Source organism: Microcaecilia unicolor, chromosome 9 (genome assembly GCF_901765095.1).
Source record: "Microcaecilia unicolor chromosome 9, aMicUni1.1, whole genome shotgun sequence".
Classification (NCBI taxonomy): Eukaryota; Metazoa; Chordata; class Amphibia; order Gymnophiona; family Siphonopidae; genus Microcaecilia; species Microcaecilia unicolor.
In genome coordinates, this window is record NC_044039.1 from 134,453,202 (window position 1) to 134,474,188 (window position 20,987).

General features: G+C 47.2%; 1 protein-coding gene across 1 annotated transcript in view; it reads right to left on the bottom strand.

Annotated features, from left to right (window-relative positions):
* MAP3K9 (mitogen-activated protein kinase kinase kinase 9) overlaps positions 1 to 20,987 on the bottom strand; it is a 95,419-nt gene that overhangs the window by 18,316 nt on the left and 56,116 nt on the right. Inside the window, exon 6 of the mRNA XM_030215348.1 lies at positions 6,602 to 6,842. Coding sequence (XP_030071208.1) covers positions 6,602 to 6,842 — 241 coding nt within the window. The remainder of the gene's footprint in view (positions 1 to 6,601; positions 6,843 to 20,987) is intronic.

Genomic DNA, 20,987 nt, shown 5'->3' on the forward strand with positions numbered 1-20,987 from the left:
ATCCTGAAGCACCGGCGTCGAGGATATCTGCACAGGCATGGGCTCAACTTCACAAAGAATCTGGGACCGATATGCAACTGGCACAAGTGCCCTCAATGCCTGAGCGGTTTGCAGTTGCAGTATCTGCGCCAGTTCCTCCCTGAGCATGGCTCAGAACTGCTCATCAAAAGGAAGGTGGCAAAGGCAGGGGAGCCAGGAGAGGCAGCCTGAGAAAGTGTCGGTGCCGAACCGAAAACAGAGACCTGGCTACTTGGAGACTTGCTCACCAGCACCTCTTCCAAAGAGGGGGCGTGCTCTTCCCAGTGCTGGCGCTTCTTAGGTACCAGCAAAGCTGATGCCCCAGTGCTCCTGGCACCGTGTCGAAGACTGATGATTGTGCTTCTTGGGTTTCCACTGGTGTTCAGTATCACAGTCCTTTGGTGCTGACAAGGACAGTAAAGAACCCGTAGATGTCCTCTGTGTCAGGTCCAATGCTGACTGGTCCCAGGGCCTGCTTTCAGCGCCCCATGTCAAGAGAGGTGGAGACTGTCTCGATGCCGGTGCACTCCCAATGGATGTCAAAGTCTTGGTAGCCATCGAGGTCGATGCTTCTAGTGCCAATGAAGATGAATCAGTCTTCAGGAAGCAAAAAAGTTGCTCCTGTTGGAGCTGCTGCGCCCTCTGTGTCCTCAACTGAATCTGTAAACAAGAGCTAGGCTAATGGTCAGGCCCAAGGCAATGGATGCACCAAGTGTGCGAGTCATCACAGAAATCACCCAATCACATTAGGCGCAACTCTTGAGGCCACTAAGGGTCTTCTGGGACATCGAGAAACGAATCATGGCTAAATTAAACTCATCAATTATTACCCAAAAAAGGGGCAGCAGTCAAATTGAGGTCTGTAGAGGGAGGGAACCAAGATGGCGTCTGAGCAAGACTTCTAGCTGAAGGCTTTACTTACTTGTTTGTTTTTGATTTCTTCTATGCCAAAGAGAAGAGGGAAGCAGAAGGTTTTCCCTCCAGCCATCTCTGCCCGGTGTATCCTGGGATGAACTGGGCAAGGTTTAAATTCTATATATGGGTGGAATGGGGTGGAGGGGGCAGATAGACAGCAGTCCCACTGGACCACTAGGGCATTTTTGTGCAGTGTGAGAGAGTGGGAGGGGGGGGGGGGAAGCTAGCGGTCCCACTGGACCACCAGGGTTTTCGTGCTTTAGGGGCCTAGAGGTCAGGTCTTGTTTTTTTATTGGGGGGGGGGGGGCTAGGTTTGACAAGTCCAGGAGAAAATCCCGAACCTGTCAAACCTCTTCAGTGGGTCTTCCTCATTCCTCCTTCGCTACTAACCCTGGCGTAAGGTTTGCAGCGGTAGCAGGGCCCTTGTTTGGCGCACTGCCCACTGATCATGAGGGATGAATGCGGGAGAGCTTTGTTTGCATGCATTTGCATGCAATTAGCGTTCAGAGCCGGCAAGCACATTATTACACGTGCCCACCGGCTCTGATCATCGGGCGGGAGCAAACACAGGCACTAGTATGGTGCTATTGGCCTCTAGCGCCCATGTTTGCTTCTGATCATCAGTCCATGAGACACGTAATGTACACATTTTTAAACCCTGAAAAAAAAATCAAGACAGTTGACAATCCTAGCCTACTGAATCCTGAGCACATCCGACAGGAACCCCCTAAACTTTTGGGCACAAGGCACGTGCCTAGTTAACCTATGCCTTAATCGGGCTCTGACTTCTGATGTAGAGGCAAAATAGGAATAAGTAGATATGCTTCCTTGAGGTCCAAGGCCATCAAGTACGTGCAAGGTCTCCATGTGGAACTGCTGGACCTTGAGAGAACGGTTGACCCATTTGAGTTTTAGAACCAGACGAAAGGCATCTCCTTTTTGCTTGGGAACCACAAAATAAGTGGAATAACGACCTAACCACCTCTTGGCCGATGGTACTGGAATGACGGCTCCTAAGGCTACCAACTGGCGGAGCATCAAACAAATTGCCACCCGCATGCATGAGTTCCAGCATGGGGACTCCAAGAAAAAATTTGCGAAAGGAGAAGCAAACTCTAATTTGTAACCATCTCATAAAATATCTAGACCCACTGAACCAACATTATGCTGGTCCACTCCTCAAAGAACAGCGACAGTCATCTGCCAATCGGGTCCAAGGAGAGACCCAGAGCCCCATCATTGAGCGGGGCGAGAGGAAGAGGGCTGCCACCCTGCGGAGGGAGCCGAACGCTTACCAAGCAAAAGGGCTGACAAGACTGATGGTGAGAGCGCTGAGAGAACACTGACTGTCTCAGTCTATACCAACGTATATCCTTGAAATGAGGACGGGATGTCCCGGCCTTTGGGGACAGCTTTGCCCTATCCTCAGGCAGACGCCGAGACAAAGTTATCAAGGTCCTTTACTAACTTTTTCCAAGTCCGCTCCAAAGAGCAAGTGGCCTTTAAATTGCAGATTCACCAAACGCTGCTTCGAAGCTGCGTCTGTCGCCAAGTGGTGCAATCACAAAGAGAAGCGAGCTGTGACCGCAGCCATCTGCTTCACCGATGCACAAATCAGATCATACAGGGAATCTGCAAAATAGGCGAGCTCTGATTCCACGTCTGGGAAATCCAAAGGGATACGGGAATCAGCAAACTGAAGGCGTTCGCAAATTGTTGAAACCAACCGAGACAGGCCTGAGCTGCATATGAACTGCAGACAGCCACCTGTAAGGAAAGTGCAGACAATAGCCTGAGAGAAGCCTTGAGCTTCCTATACTGGATATCTTTTACAATTACGCCACCTTCTACTGGTAAAGTGGTCTTTTTTGTGATCGCTACCACCAAGGGTTCCACCTAGACAGATGGAGCTTGTCCAACTCCACCTGCTCCAGCGGATATAGCCGAACCATAACCTTGGCCACCCGCAGTGGTGCATCTGGGCCGCATGCACTGGAAAGGCCCAAGGGGGACACCAGGTGCTAGCCATTTTAGGATTGGCAGTAGCTGGGTTAGTGGACTCCAGTTCAGCAATATTTAGGACCGGACACCAGTTCCTCCCAATAGAAAACCCGGACATCTGATGGGTTATCCACCTCCTCCTGGTGAGTTCCTCCTCCCTTTCTATGTCATTGATATGCCCATATACTATGACACCTGGCTCTTCCCCTAACACTTTTTAAAAGCATGTAAGAGATATGTGGAAAGGACTGCCACCTTCACACCAGGCAACAAGTTTCTCAGCTATCCTCATGCCCTCTAGAAACCCAGGTATCCACTTTTTTTGCACCTTTATTGATAATGAAAGCTAAGTAAATTTTAAGTACACATCCTAAACATGCAATAGAGAAAAACAAACACCCATATTCATGCCTTTTGGATAAAGACCATATTAAATATTAACAGGCAAACAGATATTTCCACCTCATGGGGACCTTAATGCCAAGTTACAACTGATAAATGGTCATGCAAAATCAGGCCAAAGTAAGCACCCTGTGATTGCAGTCAACGTTACTCTAAAAATTATCTCTTCAAAACTAACTGAGAGTAAAAAAGGAGAATGACTTCCTAGGCAATTTAAAAATGGTTTCCAAATCAAACGCCAAATCTGGGTAGCTCTCTGTTACCATAAATGATAGCTTTCCCATCAAACAACTGGTCCAAACCTTATGAAAGGGCTTCTTAAACCGGTCATCGGGTTTTCTGAATATCCACAATGAATATGCATGGATAGATTTGCATACTAATTTACCTCATGCATATTCATTGTGGATACCCAGAAAACCTGATGGAATTTGGTGTACCCCAAGGACTGAAGTAAATAAATAAAACTTCCTGCAGCCACCAGTAAGTTACTCACAGCAATCCTAGTGGGCACACAACCCTGGAGACATTCCCGATAGAGAGTTGCACGGGGACAGAAATCCAACCCGTCCCCACTGGAATCCAACCCGTCCCCGTAGGGAATCTAACCCATCCCCACCCGTCCCCATGGGGAATCTAACCCATCCCCGCCCAACCCCATGGGGAATCTAACCCATCCCCGCAAGAATTTAATGGTACATTAAAAAAAAATTCCTTTCGGCTCTCTCAGTCTCTGGGTTTGAGCTGCAGCACTGCAGGCAAGGAAGGAACGGAAGTTGGAACACTCTGGTGCGCACATGTAAGACTTCACTGGCACTGTGTGCTAAGAGATCACCACATGCACACGCCAGTAGGTCAGGTGACATCTGATGCTCGTGCCTATGTCAGAGCTGAGGTCTGCGCATCAGCCCGGGAGCAGAGAGGATTAATAGTAACATAGTAAATGACAGCACTGTTTCTGTCCCCATGAAAACCCCACAGGAACTGCTTCCGTCCCCACGGGAACCCCGCAGGAACTGCTTCTGTCTCCACGGGATCCCCACAGAACTGCTTCCGTCCCCGCGGGATTCTCGCGAACCCTGTTCCCGTGCAGGTCTCTAATTCCCGGTAACTTGACACCTAAAGGACCAGTCCCGGTCACCCAGTGTATTTCAGATCCACGTGACCCTGCTCCTCCAAAGCATCAGACAGACTACCAGAGTAGCGGTGTAACTATTTTTCTAGGCCCCTGAATATCTTCTATTTACCACTACCTTTTGCAGCAACTCCAGGGAGTCCTTGAAGCATACCCAGTCTGCTGGATTGTCAAGATATCCATAACGAATATTTATTAGACAGATTTCCATACAATGGAGGGAGTACATGCAAATCTTACTCATACATATTTATTATTGGTATCCTGACAACCTGACTGGCTAGCTATGCCCCAAGGATTGGATCAAGGGTAGTATGAGAGAGAGTGGAGAGTGTAGTGGAGCAAATGCCTCTTTGCTTCACCTATCTACAGGGTGCTGTCACACAGCTGACAACAATGCTTTGGAAACGGAGCCTACAGGCTTCTGCCGGTGATTTGCAGAAGCACCTTAAGTTTCTTTGCCCACAGACACAAAATAGGAAGACAGCCTTTTCAATCAGTTTCTAAAAGATTGACTGCTGATCTGGGAGGGGATTCCCCCACCCCTACAAACTTCATTGAGGACAATGTTGAAGCTGTGGGAAAAGAAAAGCAAAAGGTCTCTGTTGCTGGCGCCTAATTTTTGGGCTTGCTCCTATATATAATGAAAATTTTGTTGAAGCCTGCTGTGGTAATGTGAGCAAGTGCAAAGTGATGCATGTGGGAAAGAGGAACCCGAACTATAGATATGTACTGCAAGGTTCCACATTACTAGTCACCAACCAGGAAAAGGATCTAGGTATCATCGTTGACAATTCGTTGAAACCCTCTGCTCAGTGTGAAGCAACGGCAAAGAAAGCAAATAGAATGTTAGGTAGGTATTATTAGGAAAGGAATGGAAAACAGAAATGAGGACGTTATAATGCCTTTGTATTGCTCCATGGTGCAATCACACCTTGAATACTGTGTGCAATTCTGGTCACCGCATCTCAAAAAAGATAGAATGGAATTAGAAAAGGTACAGAGAAAGGGCAAAAAAATGATAAAGGGGATGGGACAACTTCCCTAAGAGGAAAGCTGAAGCAGATAAGGCTCTTCAGCTTGGGGAAAAGATGGCTGAGGGGAGATATGACAGAGGTATATAAAATAATGAGTGGAGTGGAACGGGTAAAGAAGTCCATAAGCCCTTATTAAGATGGACTTGGGAAAATCCACTGCTTATTTCTAGGATAGTATAAAATGTATTGTACTGTTTTGGGATTTTGCCAGGTACTTGTGACCGCTGGATTGACCACTGTTGAAAACATGATACTGGGCTTGATGGACCTTCGGTCTGTCCCAGTATGGCAATGCTTATGTTCTTAACAAGAACAGGGCCAGAGCCCAAGTAAAACAGAGCCAGAGCCACATAACAACGGCAAAGAAAAACAACGTTAACAAAAGATGTAGGTCAGGGGCCCTGTTCCACTCACAGGTAAGAGAAAGGCAATATAAAACTAGTCTGTAATGCAGCATTGTCCTCGGGTGGCCTGCAAGACCAGCAAATACCTTAGTATCAGCACAGCAGCACACTTTACTTATCTCTGGCCTGGTTTGTCAAGTACTCAGGTCAAAACACAAAATCTGCAAGGTTCCAAGGGAGACTTTGTTTACCAGACTGTTGCAGTGGCAATTCACACAAAGGGTAGAACCTATGCTGTGGGGGTGTCACTGCTTCCTTCTGGGCCTCCTAAACCTGGCTGTGCCCCTAGCTTTTATACTTCCTAGTTCCTGCTCTTCTGGCTCCACCCCTCCCATGTCACCTTCTCCCTGGTCAGGACTATGGATATTAAGGTGGTTCCGATACTGTGAAGGAGTATTTCTAGGGGAGAAGGGCAGTGTCCCAACGACACACTCACACCTGCCTTAAGAAACACATGGGAATCACAGCAACTGCCCCAGACCCACTGCTGACATTTGGGAGTGCCTATGGTCACAGCAGTACCAGAATGAGGTATAGCCTCCCCCCACACACTCTTCTCACACCTTATTATATTGGGGGAAGACATACTGCACCCGCTAAATCTTCTGGCGGGGGGAGGGGGGCCTCACTTACCTCTCTAGGGTCAAACCTAACAAGACTCAGCAGAACAGGGAGAACACTTTGCTAACCTGAAGGAAGACTGATCTGGCTGCCGTTCTTCAGCTTGAGTCGACTCTTCTTGAACTTGCCCTTACGCTTTTTCACCTTGGGCTTCTCTTGACACAGCTGGTGAATGATGATGTTGAGCTCCCTTTCCAGAATGTCTATCTCCCGCTCTGCTAGCTCCTGTTCTCGCTGCCGCAGCAGCTCCTCATGGTTCTTTTGCTCCAAGGCAGCACGAGACAATTCTTCCTCCCATGTGCACAGCTCCTGAATTGTAAGAATGGAACAGTGCAGCATACAGTCACTGCTGTACTTTAAAGCAGGGAATGGCAATACAGGGCCAGCTTGTCCACTAGATAAACTAGGTATTTGCCTAGGATGGCACAATTTAGGTATAGCATTGATACAGCAGCCATGATGTCTATAGAAAGTTCTGTCCCCTCTGAAACAGAACTTCAAGGAGGGCAGAACACAGCAACCCTTGAGCATGCATGGATGCTCAAGGACCCATGTCAACAATGGGTTGTAGATGGTGCCAAAAAGAAGATTTTTAAAATAAATAATTAAAATGTGTAAATAGTAGCATTTACACTTGTAAATGACTGGGATGCAGAGATAAGGAGGTATGATTTAGACATGGTTACAGTAGGCTAAAAAGTTATAGAAAAATTAGTTATTACCTGATATTTTTCTTTCCTTTAGTTCCAAAGGATCAGTCCACACAAATGGGTAGTGACCATCCGCCAGTAGATGGAGATAGACAACTTCATAAGCTTCTGTGCTTAGCAACCAAGCCAGATACAAAAAGAATTATGAAATAAAGGGCAAAACTCATACCTTAGAAATAACAATACAAACATAGAACCCGGAAAAAACAAAACTATTACAGAAGAGCAAACTCTAGACTGATCCTTTAGGACTAAACGAAAGAAAATTATCAGGTAATTAATTTTTCCTTCCATTACGTCTCAAGGATCAGTCCAGACAAATGGGATGTACAAAACCAATCCTTAAGAGGGGAGGGACTGCAATATTCCTGCTGCGAGAACCATGGCCACGAAGGAAGCATCTACTCGAGCAGACACATCCAAACAATAATGCTCAACAAAGGAATGAGAAGACCACCGTGTCACTGACCAACAGATCTCTGCCAACAAACCTGCCCTAGACTCTGCCAAAGAAGTTGCCAGAGACCTGTAGAATAAGACTTGAGGTGCATGGGAGCAGATCTACCCCTCAGAACGTAAGCCAAAGAAATATCCTCTTTAAGCCATCAAGTCACTAAGTCACTGTCACTTTGGGGTCCCACAAAAAGGACAAAAAGATGATCAGACTGCCTGAAATCATTGATAGTAAGAGAGCACATATGGACATGCTTCACATCCAACAGTCGCAGGGAAGCGTATTCTGCAGAGTAGATCTCCCTAGAAAAAGAAGGAAGAAACATAATCTGATTGACATGAAAAGGAGATATAATCTTTGGCAAAAAGGACGGAACTGTCCTATGGAAACTCCCGAGTCAGAAAAGTGGGGAAAGTGATTCCTGCAAGAGACTTTGCAACTGAAACCCTCCATGCCGATGAAATGGCAACTAGACATACTGCCTTTAAAGTAAGATCTTTGATAGATGCCGAACGAAAGGGCTCAAAGGGGTCAACTGAAGAGCCTTAACTCATTAGTGCCCAATTTTCCCATATGTGGGAACTAATATAGGAACATTGGGCACTAATGGGTTAAGAACCACTTGAAGACTCCACCAAGGATAAATATTGCAGAGAGAGGGGGATGCAGATAAGCAACTCCTTTGAGGAATCGCACTACATCAGGGTAAGCAGCTAATGAGGCATTCTATATCTTGCCTCTATGACACACCAATGCTGCCACCTGAACCTTGAATGAATTGAGAGCCAAGCCTTTTTTGAATCCCTCCTGAAGGAAGGATAAAATTTGAGACAAGAAAGCACGAAATGGAGAAACACCAATCTGTGCAGACCAGCTCTCAAAAGTTCTCCACACTCTAGCATAAGAAGAAGGGGAACCGCTTTTGGGCTTACAGCAAAGTAGTAATAACATCATAAGCGTAACCCTTCTTCCTCAATCGCATCCTCTCAAGAGCCAGGCCATAAGACCAAAGCGAGAGAGATCCTCCATAGCACTGGACCTTGGTGCAATAAGCCCATCTGTGGAGGAACAGTCAACCGAACAGCGATTTGAAGACTGATGAGGTCTGCATACCAAGGACGTCTGAGCCTGTCCAGAGCTAAGAGAACAACCTTCCCGGGATGACACACAATCCTGTGCAACATCCTTCCCATGAAAGGACATGTAGGAAACATGTAAAGAGGCCATCCGACAGCTAAGGCTGTAGCAGTGCATCCATTCCTAGGGTGTTTTTCTCCCTGAAGCAGCTGTAGAATCAGTGTACTTGCGCATTAGTCTGGATACCATGAGGTCCAGAACTGGAAGGCCCCACTGTGTGGAAATGAGGTGAAATGCAGTCTTTAGCAGTTGCCATTCCCCCGGTTCCAGAAACACTGCTGAGGAAATCCGCTTGCGAATTCGGTGAGCCTGGTATGTGAGATGCTGAAATCATTGGAATGTTCAATTCCGCACACTGAAAAAGATGATGCGCCTCCTGGGATAGAGATATACTCTTTGTTCCTCCTTGTGTGTTAATGTAAAACATAGGTGGGACATTGTCCGAGCCCACGTGCACTGGCCTCCCACAAAGAAGAGGCGCAAAAGCTAGTAGAGTTTTCTGGACAGCTCAAAGTTCCAATCTGTTCATGGACAGGAAGCCTCCACTCTCAACCAGTGGCCCTGTGCAGAGTGGTGGAGATAATGGGCTCCCCATCCGAAAAGGCCGATATCGGAGGTGAGAACACACCAACTGGGAGTCTGTAAGGGCATCCCCACTTGGATTGAGGTGTCCACAGCACCAGCAGGTCGCACATCCTCAAGACCGGAGTCCACCGGCTCAACAGGGACAGCTGTAGGGGCTGCACGTGTAACTTCGCCAAAGCAGAACATCCAAAATTGCCGCCATAGAACCGAGAACCAGCATAATCCCACGCCAGCAGGCAGGGAAGACAGAGAAGCTTAAGAATTGGCTGTTCGAGTTTGCGCTGACGATACTGAGGCAGGAAAAACTTCCCCACCTGGGTATTGAAGCACACTCCCAGAAACTCCAGGGTCTGGGTGGGGGTGAGATGAGACTTGCTGTAATTCACCACCCAACCCAGAACAGAAAGAAGCATTGTCTGTGTATTGTGAAGGCTCTCTTGATAAAAAGGTGCCTGAATTAACCAAACGTCCAGGTAAGGATGTACCCGCCAGCGAAGAAAGGCTGCCATCACCACCATAACTTTTGTGTGAGGTGCAGTAGCAAGGCCAAAAGGCATGGCCTTGAATTGAAAATGATCTCCCAGGATTACAAACCAGAGATATTTCCTGTGAGGAGGCCAAATTGAGATGTGAAAATAAGCCTCCTTGAGATCCAATGAGGTTAGAAACTCACCTGGCTTGACCGAGGATATAACAGAACGAAGATTCTTCATGAGGAAGTGCAGCACTCAGACTTGTTCTCCCCTCTGAGATCCAGAACTGGGCAAAAAGCCTCTTCTTTCTTTAGTACATAAATACATAAGTATTGCCATAATGGGAAAGACCAAAGGTCCATCAAGCCCAGCATCCTGTTTCCAACAGTGGCCAATCCAGGTCACAAATACATGGCAAGATCCAAAAAAAAGTACAAAACATTCTATACTGCTTATCCCAGAAATAGTGGATTTTCCCCAAGTCCATTTAATAATGGTCTATGGACTTTTCCTTTAGGAAGCTGTCCAAACCTTTTTAAAACTCCGCTAACCACCTTTACCACATTCTCTGGCAACGAATTCCAGAGTTTAATTACATGTTGGGACGACAAAATAGATGGCATATCAATCCGTGCCCTTCTCTGCTGGAGGAACAGGCTGAATGGCCCCCAGTCGCCTTAAAGAGGATAAGGTAGTTAGCACTGCTTGACTCTTTGCAGAGCTGCTGCAAGGGGACAGCATGAAATGAACTGCAAGTGGCTTTGAAAATTCTAGCTTGTAGCCATGGAGAATGATAGCGAGGACTCATTGGTCTACAGTAATGGTAGCCCAATCCTTGTGAAAGTGGGAAAGACGCCTACCTATGTCTACATACAAGGAGTGAACCTTGACCCCATCACTGTGAGGGTTGCAAACAGGGAGAAGGTCTTGAGGAAGCGGAAAAGGGCTTCCTGCTTCCTCAAAAGGAAGACTGAGTCTGAGGAAAGCTAAGCTTTTGAGCAGAAGCACTAGCCTTCCCTGGTCTATACCTCCGTGCTTCTTGAAAACAAGACTTAACTGCCTGGAGATGATAAAGCTTTGGCTTGTCCTCAGGTAGCCGCTGGAACCTGGAATCTCCCAGGTCTTTAACAATCTTCTCCAAATCCGCACCAGAAAGTACTTTCCCCCAGAACGGCAACTTCGCCAGACAAGATTTGGATGCCACATCAGCAGCCCAATGTCTCAAGCATAGCCAGCGTCGCACCGAAATGGCCAAGGTCATACCCTTAACTGATGCTCAGAGAATATTATAAAGAGCATCTGACAAACAGGACAATCCCACCTCTAGGGTAGGGAGAAAGTCTGTAGGCGAGTCCAATATGGATAATTGTTGAATCCTCAATAAAGAATCCCTAGCTACAAAAGAAGAAGAGATTGCTGCCTGAGAATTTAATGCAGCTATTTGAGAGGCAAGCTTCAAGGAAGCCTCAAGCTTGCGGTCATGCATATCCTTTAATACAGTGCTGCCGCCTTCAACAGGGATAGTGGTACATTTAGTAACCACCATAACAGGGGCGTAGCTACGGGTGGGCCTGGGTGGGCCCAGGCCCACCCAATTTCGGCCCAGGTCCGCCCACCCAAGCGCACACACTGCAGCAGCAGCAGCGCATACCACGGAGACGGCACCCGCTCACGCTCTGGCTCTGCTCTCTCCAGTTTCTGAGGCCCGCCCACCGGTGCCTCCCGTGGCCTTTTCGCTGCCTCTCAGAACAGAAGCCCATGGGGGGAGCGGTCATACCGCCTTCGGTAGCGCGGAGTCCGTCGGCTGTTCGCCGCACTTGTCCGTTACACCCCCCCCCCCTCCCCTTCCGCTAGGGCGCTTGACCTCTCCAGAGACACGTGCTCCTTGGGTCATGCGGGAGCGGCGGGACTACGACGAGGTGACCGGCTTCCTGGGCCAGTGGGGACCCTTCCAGCAGCTCATTTTCTTCCTGCTCAGCATCATCCCCAACGGCCTCAACGGCATGTCTGTGGTGTCCCTGGCCGCATCTCCCGAACACTGCTGCCAGGGCTGGATGTGAACGTGTCCAAGATAGAGATGGAGAAATGCCTGGACGGATGGATGTACAGCATGGATGTGTATCGCTCCACCATTGTAACAGAGGTATGTGCTGCGACAGCAGGTGATTGTGTTTGTGTTGAACGCTGCACGGTGATATAATAGAAACAGCGACATGATGCACCAGGAAACACACACGTACAGATTGCCCATTACCACATTATAGCTTTGCATGTAGTTGAAATGATTGCAGTGCTGTGGGTAAAGGGCTATGTCTGAGCCTGTATATCAATCTTGGAGCTCTTTTACTAAGCTATAGTAAGCAGCTAGTGCAGGGTTTATTTCGTGGTAGACAGTGTGGATCCATGCATAGGAGCCGACTCTGTGGGTGCTGTGGGTGCTTGAGCACCCCCAATATTGAGAAAATTCATTGTATGTGTCCAGGGACAGGTTATTTCCATTGGGCTTAGCACCCCCAATAATTTTGAAGAGTTGGCTCCTATGGATCCATGCTAATATCTCCTGCGCTAAAAAGGCAGCCATCATTGTAAAAATATTGCTGGCTGTCATGAGTGCTGATAGTAGTATGTGCATCTGCCCTACTGGTAGTCTGGTTATTTACAGAAACTTTCAAAGTGTTTCTAGAGACTGTCATGTAGCTTTCCTTCAGTGGATACTCAATCACTCAAAACAGTGGAGAAAAAAAAAGACCTCAGCAAGTCAATAACTGCTTCTTAACCAGCAGTGCAGACATACTAGCCATGGGAGGTCAGAAAAAAACTCCACAAATGGTGCAACTGTGTGGGAAGAAGAAATGCCAATAACAATTCAGAACAGAACAGTAATGTCAGCTATGCAGATGACTTCAGTTTCTCAATATTTTCAAATTATATTTTTTCAAACACTACTTATCCAGATCCTTCCAATGCGTAGATGTTACACATCCCAAGGAATCCTCATTTCACATTTGCTGCTTTAGGGGATTGATTAATTTCCCTTGACCACAGCGATCTTCAATAGGGCAGTGTATGGGAGGTGGGGATAGTGCTGGGCAGACTTTTATATAGTGCCCACCCATATTAGCTCTGGGCCCACCCAAAATGTCAGGTCTGGCTACGCCACTGCACCATAATAAGGGCATCCACCTTAGGCAGAGCAAACTGCTTTAAATCAGACAAAAGAAGAGGATATAATTTGGACATAGCATGAGCCATCCGTGTCTCCCACTGAGCTGCAATAGGCTCCAGCATAGCTTCATGAATAAGGAAAGATACAGGAAGTCTCTTAGTACTTCACATAATAGATGGAGCAGGACCAGAGGCTTGAGAAGCAGGGGAAGAAATGTTTAAAGCCTTCATAGGTTTTGTGAACAACAGAGGTAACTCCACTCTCAAAAGCAGCCTAGCTACAGTAGGATCACCCCCGTCTAACTCTGAAATGTCCAAGTCAGAGTCATTAGCAGAAATAGGACAGTCAGAATACACAGATAAAACCTCCTCTGAGTCCCAAGGAGGAACATTCTCCAAATCCTATGAAACGAAAAGTTTTGTTTTTTTTAGGAAGCTGCTCCTCAAAAGCAATGTGAGGGGAAGAAGGAGAGGCAGCTTGAGCTAATAAAAAGGCCTGATGCAATAAAAGAACAAATTCAGGCGAAAAAAAACCTGGCAGGGCAAAGACTTCTATTCCCACCAAAACTGCCATCGGAGCGGGGCCAGACTCCCAGAGATGGAGTACTGATGGCCAAAGCGGCATGTCCACAGAAGTAAAGCAAAGCATGCAGGAATCGGTAGCCAAGAGCTTACCCCAAAGTGCGCACAAGACTTAATAGGCTCAAACAGAGAATAATAAATATACTCACAGAAACCAGCCAGTCTTGTGACCTCCAAGGCACTGAAGCCCCACAATCTTCCAACAGCGGAAGCACTCTCAAAAACAACCACAGTGGCTGCTTTTTTTTTTTTTAAGATAGAAGCAGGAGAAAAAGTGAAGACTGAGATAAGAGATAGAAAGTGGCAACAGGAGCAGGGAGGGATATAGACCACTAGGTTTACACCTGAGGCACAGGATATTCTCAACTCCAAACTCAACTGAACCTGCAGGCAGGACAGGAGGCCACACAGAAGTCACCACAGCGCACAGGAGCTGCTATCCTGCCTGCTGGAAATAGAGAATACTGGCTTGGTTGCTAAGCGCAGGAGCTTATGAGGCACAACTCATTCAAGTTCACTATCTCCACCTGCTGGCGGATGGTCACAACCCATTTGTCTGGACTTATCCTTGGGATATAATGGAAACATGCATTACCTATTTTACATTGGGAATACATGTATATTTTCCAAAATTTCACTACTGGTTTTTGAACCTTGCTTTTAAGTATGCCAGTCTCTCTTAAAAACACTTTTTGGCACGGCTTTAAAAGAAAGGGCCAAGGGAGTAGTTTTCCTTAATCCCATATTTCTTACTTTTGTCTCAAACTTTCTGGCCTCATAAATTGGTAGCACTTAAATGTATAGTTGCCCAATTACAAAAATAATTTCTTTCCCTCATTCTTTAACAGGTTATCTTCATTTAAGTGGCATTTGAATACTTAAATTTATAGAATACTACCGTGTACATAGGTGTACACACTTATGTGTGTGAATGGCAATAAAAAGCTTTACTGCGATGTGCTAAAATTGCTTAACATCTAATTTGTGAGGGGGCATTCACAAGGGAGGAACATGGGCGTTTCATAGGTGTAGAAAATCATTTATGCGGGTAGTTTATAGAATACAATAATTTACATGTGTAAATGGTACATTTAGGCATGCCGATACTGGTTTATGCTAGCATTCTATAAGAATACTTAACGTGCATAAAGTGAAGTTGTCTTACATGGTAAGGAGAAATAGCAAAGACACTTTACCTGTAGCAAGTATTCTTCAAGGACAGCGGGCCTTATATTCTCACAATTGGGGAACACGATCCCGCGATGCCTGAACTGAGCTTCTAACAAGCTTAAACAGAGCTTTGTGGAGCGCGAGAGTTGCTCCACAATGCATGAGCAAGTGCCTTCTCGCCCACCAAGAGGGCACAGTTACCACAGTTAGATACTATAATTTACTGTTTATTAAAACTTGCTATACCGCCCGACTCACAGATCAGGACGATAAAATAAAAGGAAAGTGAAAAGAACCACAATATATAGACAGAACAGGTTCTTCCATTCAACAGAGAGACAGACACCCAGTAAGAAGCAGAAGAAACAGGGGAAGAAAGAAACAAATGGTGGAGATTGTGCAATACATCCCACCCCATCATCCAATTCATTTAAATTAAATGCTTGTAATAGCCAGGTTTTTAAGGCTTTTAAAAACATTTTTGAAGGAGGATTCTGATTAGATAAAGGGCGGAAGAGAGTTCCAGCTGAAAGGAGCCTGAAAATAGAAAGCGCGATGGTGAGTAAAATCTAAATGTGCTTGTTTTGAATTTGGAAGAACTAACCGGTGATCGTTAATGGAACATAACAGGCATACTGGAGAGTATGGAATAGTGAGTACATAAATAGTCAGGGAAACCAACTCTATGTGCTTTAAATGTAAGAGTCAGTAGTTTGAAAAGAAAACTACTACAGCGTTAAAAAAAAAAAAGGAAAAATAGCAGAGAAATCCAAGGCGAGGCAGGTGGGTTTGTGAGACTATAAAGATCTGCTGTCCTCAGAAAACACCTGCTACTGGTAAATATCTTCACTTTCTCTGAGGACAAGCAGGCCATAATTTTCACAATTGGGGTATCCCTAGCATCTAGTGTGATAAGGTGAGAGAATTCAAGCCAGGCAGGAGCAGGTGCAGGGCCAAACTACACATCCCAGAAGGTAGTGGGAAAGGGAAGCAGGAAGGTGAATTCAAAAACCTGTCAGGGACTTCACATTGGGGAGGTGGAGGGAAAGACAGGAAGGAACAGCAGCTATGGTGCTCAGTGACCAGGAGGGGGAGCAGTAATGGAAAGACTCAATTCCCCTGGGTCAAAAATCAATACAAGATACCTTCCACCTGGGAGGCAGAGGGAGGAGCTAACTGACAGGCTGGGAAGGAGCCAGAGTTAATGGAGTGTGTGGAAGCAGGCGGAGAGAATTCAGGACTGCCAGGTTTGGATGAACAAATGGATGTGGACTGCGATTGTACTCTGGTGGAGGGTTGCAAGGGTTTGAAGGCAGTTGGGTGGTCACAGGAGTCCAGTTGCTGTGTAGAGGGAGGTGTGCTGCCATCCTACAACCACTCAGGAGAAAAGACTTTAACATTAAAAAAACAGGAGGTTTGAACTTTGGAACTGGAATTCACACAAGGGGAGTTTTGCTGAGACTTTGAACCCTTTTTGAATTACTGTGTTGGGGGGGAACAGTGCTTGACATCAACTGCTTATGCGAGCTGGGTTGGGGGAAGGGGACGTGGGTGCAGAGGAATAAAGAGACTTTCACTAACTGCCCAGTTGCCTTGAGAGACTTTGTGATTGGACCACTGAAGGGGGGAAGCTGGATTGCTGATCACCCGGTTTCCTGCAGTCCTGCAGGGAGCAGCACTAGTGAGCTGACCACCATTCCAGTGGGATTACTACCAGGCTATTATACTAGGATCACCAAAAACAACAAACACTGGTCAACTGGACCTTGCAACGGCGAGGACATAACTCAGATTAACCTGAAACTATATACTATATATCACTCAAGTGCAGCCTGGAACAGAATAAAACTGGCCTATGCGGGTGGAGATGGATTCTAGACTCCAAACAGATTCTGCAATATTGTCTGCCTGAACCGACTGTCGCGTCAGGTATCCTGCTCAAGGTAGTAATGAGATGTGAAAGTGTGGCCTGAAGACCATGTCACAGCTTTGCAAATTTCTTCAGTGGAGGCTGAATGCAAGTGAGCTACCGACGCAGCCATGACTCTGACATTGTGAGCCTTGACATGACCCTCCAGAGTCAGTCCAGCCTGGGCATAAGTGAAGGAAATGCAGTCTGCCAGTCAATTAGAGAGGATGTGTTTCCTTGATGGCGATCCCCACCCTGTTACAATCAAAAGAAACAAAAAGTTGGGCAGACTGTCTTTGGGGCCTAGTCCGCTCCATTAGTAGGCAGATGCTCACTTGCAGGCCAAGGTGCGCAAGGTGCTCTTGCCAGAATGGGCGTGACTGAATTCTGACAAAGCCTTTGGCAGGAACTTAGGGTGCATGTGGAGGACTACTCTGTTGTGATGAGACTTACTATACGGTGCATCCACTACTAGAGTCTGAAGTTCACAGACTCTACGAACTGAAGTAACAGCCACCAAGAAAATAGCCTTCCAGGTCAAGTACTTCAGATGGCAGGAATGCAGCAGCTCAAAAGGAGCTTTCAACAGCTGGGTGAGAATGACATTCAGGTCCCAAGACACAGGCGGAGGTTTGACAGGGGGCTTTGATAAAAGTAAACCTATCATGAAGCGAACAACTAGACGCTGTCCAGAGACTGGTCTTACCCTCTACACGTTGATGGTAAGCACTACTTGCACGGAGATGAACCCTTACGGAGTTGGTCTGAAGACCAGACTCCAAAAGGTGTAGAAGGTATTCAAGCAGGCTCTGTATAGGACAAGAGGGGTTCTAAGGCCTTGCCCTCACACCAGATGGCAAACCTCCTCAATTTAAAAGCATAACCACCTCTTGGTGGAATCCTTCCTGGAAGCCAGCAAGATCCGGGAGACACCCTCCAAAACACCCAAGGAAGCAAATTCTAGGCTCTCACCATCCAGGCTGTGAGGGCCAAAGACCGAGGGCAGGGTTGCAGAAGAGATCCCTCTTTCTGTGTGATTGGGGGGGGGGGAGTCGGAAAACACTCCAATCTCCATGGTTCTTCAGAAGATAACTCCAGAAGAAGAGGGAAACATTTCTGCCAAAGGCCAGTATTGCTTGAGTTTCCCCACAAGAGGAATGGGAGGATACACATACAGAAGACCTGTCCTCCAATGGAGGAAAGCATCCAACGCTAGTTTGTCATGGGCCTGAAGCCTGGAACATAACTGAGGAACTTTTGTGATTAATGTGAGTGGCAAAGAGATCCAAGGACGGGGTGCCATATGCTCGGAAAATCTTGCAGACAACACCCATTTAGAGATACCACTCATGCGTTTGCATAACTCTGCTCAGCCTGTTGGCCAGAATGTTTTTGCTCCCCAGATAAGTGGCTCAAAGGAACATGTCACGTCAGCGAAGACAATCAATGCGGATGCTTTTGGCCTTCGCCCGAAGCTCGGCATCAAGGCTCCTCAAATCCTCATGTCGCATTGGAGTTGGGTCCGATGCTGGATGGTCCCAGGGGCCCTGCACAGCAGTCAATGTCAAGACAGGTGGAGACCCACTCGATGACCTACTGTTCCCAGTGTCAAAAGGTCCGGTAGCAGCCATGCGGACCGATGCTCCCAATGCCACTGCAGACCTTGACATCAATGCCAATGACAATGAAACGGACCTGGCTCCAAAAAATACTCTCTCGTTGAGCCTCTCTGGAAACCTGGGTCCACTTCTTCATCTAAAGACAGAGGACACAGTTAGGAGGCCTATGGTCGGGACCTAAACACTGAAGACACCAAGAATGGGTGTCCTTGCCAGAGATGGTCCGACTGCAAAGGGTACAGAGCTTGAAGCCACTGGGAACTTGAGTGGACATGGACAAAAAAAACCTCCGCAGCCAAATCAAAAAAAGCGATGGTGCCGGAAAAGAGGGGCAAGCGGAAAATAAAGGAAACTTAAAACATGGAAAAAATTGAAACTCAGAATATAGGGGGGGAAAAAAGGAGACCTTAGCACAGGCACACTGAAAGGCGGCAATAAAACAAGCAGAGGTGCACCAAAAAAGCTTTTTCAGATTGTACATGAACGCCACAAAAGCAGTTTCTCCTCTCCACGGTAGAAAAATAACTGCAGTAACCGCATTCTTGCGATGGCCAGGAAGGCACTCATGCATGTGCAGTGGAGGGACTCTCACACTCTGCAAAGCTCTGTGGGAATACGTTACCCAACTGTGAGAATTATGGCCTGCTTGTCTTACCTGATCATTTTCTTTTCAGTCAACATCACTGTTCTGAACCAGCGAATGTTATCCCTTCCCACCAGCAGATAGGGGTAGAGAAAACTGAACTCAACCAGCAACATCACCAGTTATAATCTGTGGTGCTCTGGTACAATCCAGTATGCATCTGCCTAAGAAACAGAAGGTCCTTTTCTTTAAACACACTCAGCCCCTTCAACCACTGCAGCTGCAATAAGCAAGCGAGCAAAACACCAGAGTGGCATTCACTATCCTGCATATACCAGGGATTAGCTGTATCACAGGAACTGCCAATTAGAACCAGATCTTACTCTTCAACTACTTCCAATAAGAAAGAAACAGAGCATACCCAGAAACCTGAGCCAAAGTCTTCCAAGAGCGAGATTTCAGAACATTGATGCTGAATAAAGAAAAGAAAATTATTAGGTAAGACAATTTCTCTGTTCCTTAGCATTACACGGTTCTAAACCAGCAGGACATACCAAAGCAGACTTAATTGTGGGGGGGGGGGGGGGGGGGAGGGAGACGAGGACTCCCAAAAGACTGCTCTGCCAAAGTCCAAATGTACACAGGCCAGAACATCCAACCAGTAGTGCTTAGCAAAGGAATCGAGCGAACACCATGCTGCTGCCTGCAAATCTCCTCAAGCGAAACAGCCTTAAACCTCAGCCACCAAGATGCTACTTGAGCCCTGGTCAAGTGGGCCTTCAGTCCTTGAGCACCAGACAGCCCATACCAATGCAGGCAGACTCAACAGCCACCTTAATCCACTTCGCAATAGAAGCCTTGGAGGCCGCCTGACCCTTCCGAGGGCCATGAGAAAGCACAAATAGGTAAACAGAGACAAACTCATTCATCTCCTCCAGGTACCAGAGAAGCGCCCTCTGGACATCCAGTTTGTAGAGCCTCTAAGTCTGCAGGAGAACCACCTCCCACCCTGAAGAAAGGCAATCACACCTCCTGATTCACAAGGAATAGAGACACCTTCAACAGAAAGGATAGGACCATATGCAAGGAAACCAAATCCACAAATGACAGAGATGGGTCCCGGTGTGATAGGGCCTGAATTTCCGAAACCCTCTGAGCAGAGGTGATCGCTACCAGAAACACTGTCTTAAGTGGGAGGTCCTTAATGGAAGCTGAGCACAAAGGATCAAATGGTGCCCCTGACAACGCCCCGAGAACCAAATTGAGGTCCCATGAAAGGGAGGAAGGATGAAGCAGAGGGCACAAGCGCACCATTCCCTTCAATAAAACAAGCCACCTCCCCATGCAAAGCCAGCGAGGTGCCCTTCAATTCCCCCCCAAATCTGGAAAGTGCCGCTACTTGGACATTCAGGGAGCTCAAGGCAAGCCCCAGCTCCAGGCCCTGCTACTGGAACCCCAAAATGTCAGAAAACTGAGCCCTCCCGGGGGAAGGGCCCATTCCCTGCACCAGACTGATGTAATCCAGAAACATAGAGGTCTTCCTGGACAACAACATGGTAGTAATCACTATGGGAGAAAATCTACATTTCTCTAAGCACCATGTACAAAGTAAGCCAACAGGGATCCAGATCCTCCATGTCTACCAGACCCTGCTGAAGGACCCCAACTCTTGGGCAGAGGAAGAGGGTCACCTAAAAGCAGGTGCTGGAGATCTGTGTACCAAGGTCTGCAGGGCCAATCTGGCACCACCAGCAAGACCACACTGAGATGACGCACAATCCTGCATAACACTTGGCCCACCAGAGGCCAAGGAGGCAACACAGAGCAGCAGTGCTGCTGGCCAAGGCTGATCCAGGGAACCTATCCCCTGAGAAGCCATGTCCCTCCATCAACTGAAAAAGCGAAGACCGTTCCTCTCGCTGAAATAGACAAAACTCAGGACCGCTCCTCCTCAACTTCCTGAGACTAGGAACCTCAGACACAGTCCCCTGTGGACTAAGAGTCTGATAAGATCTCGGAGTCCTCTCCCACCTCCTCCGAATGAATTGGCACCTCAGGCACCCTTCC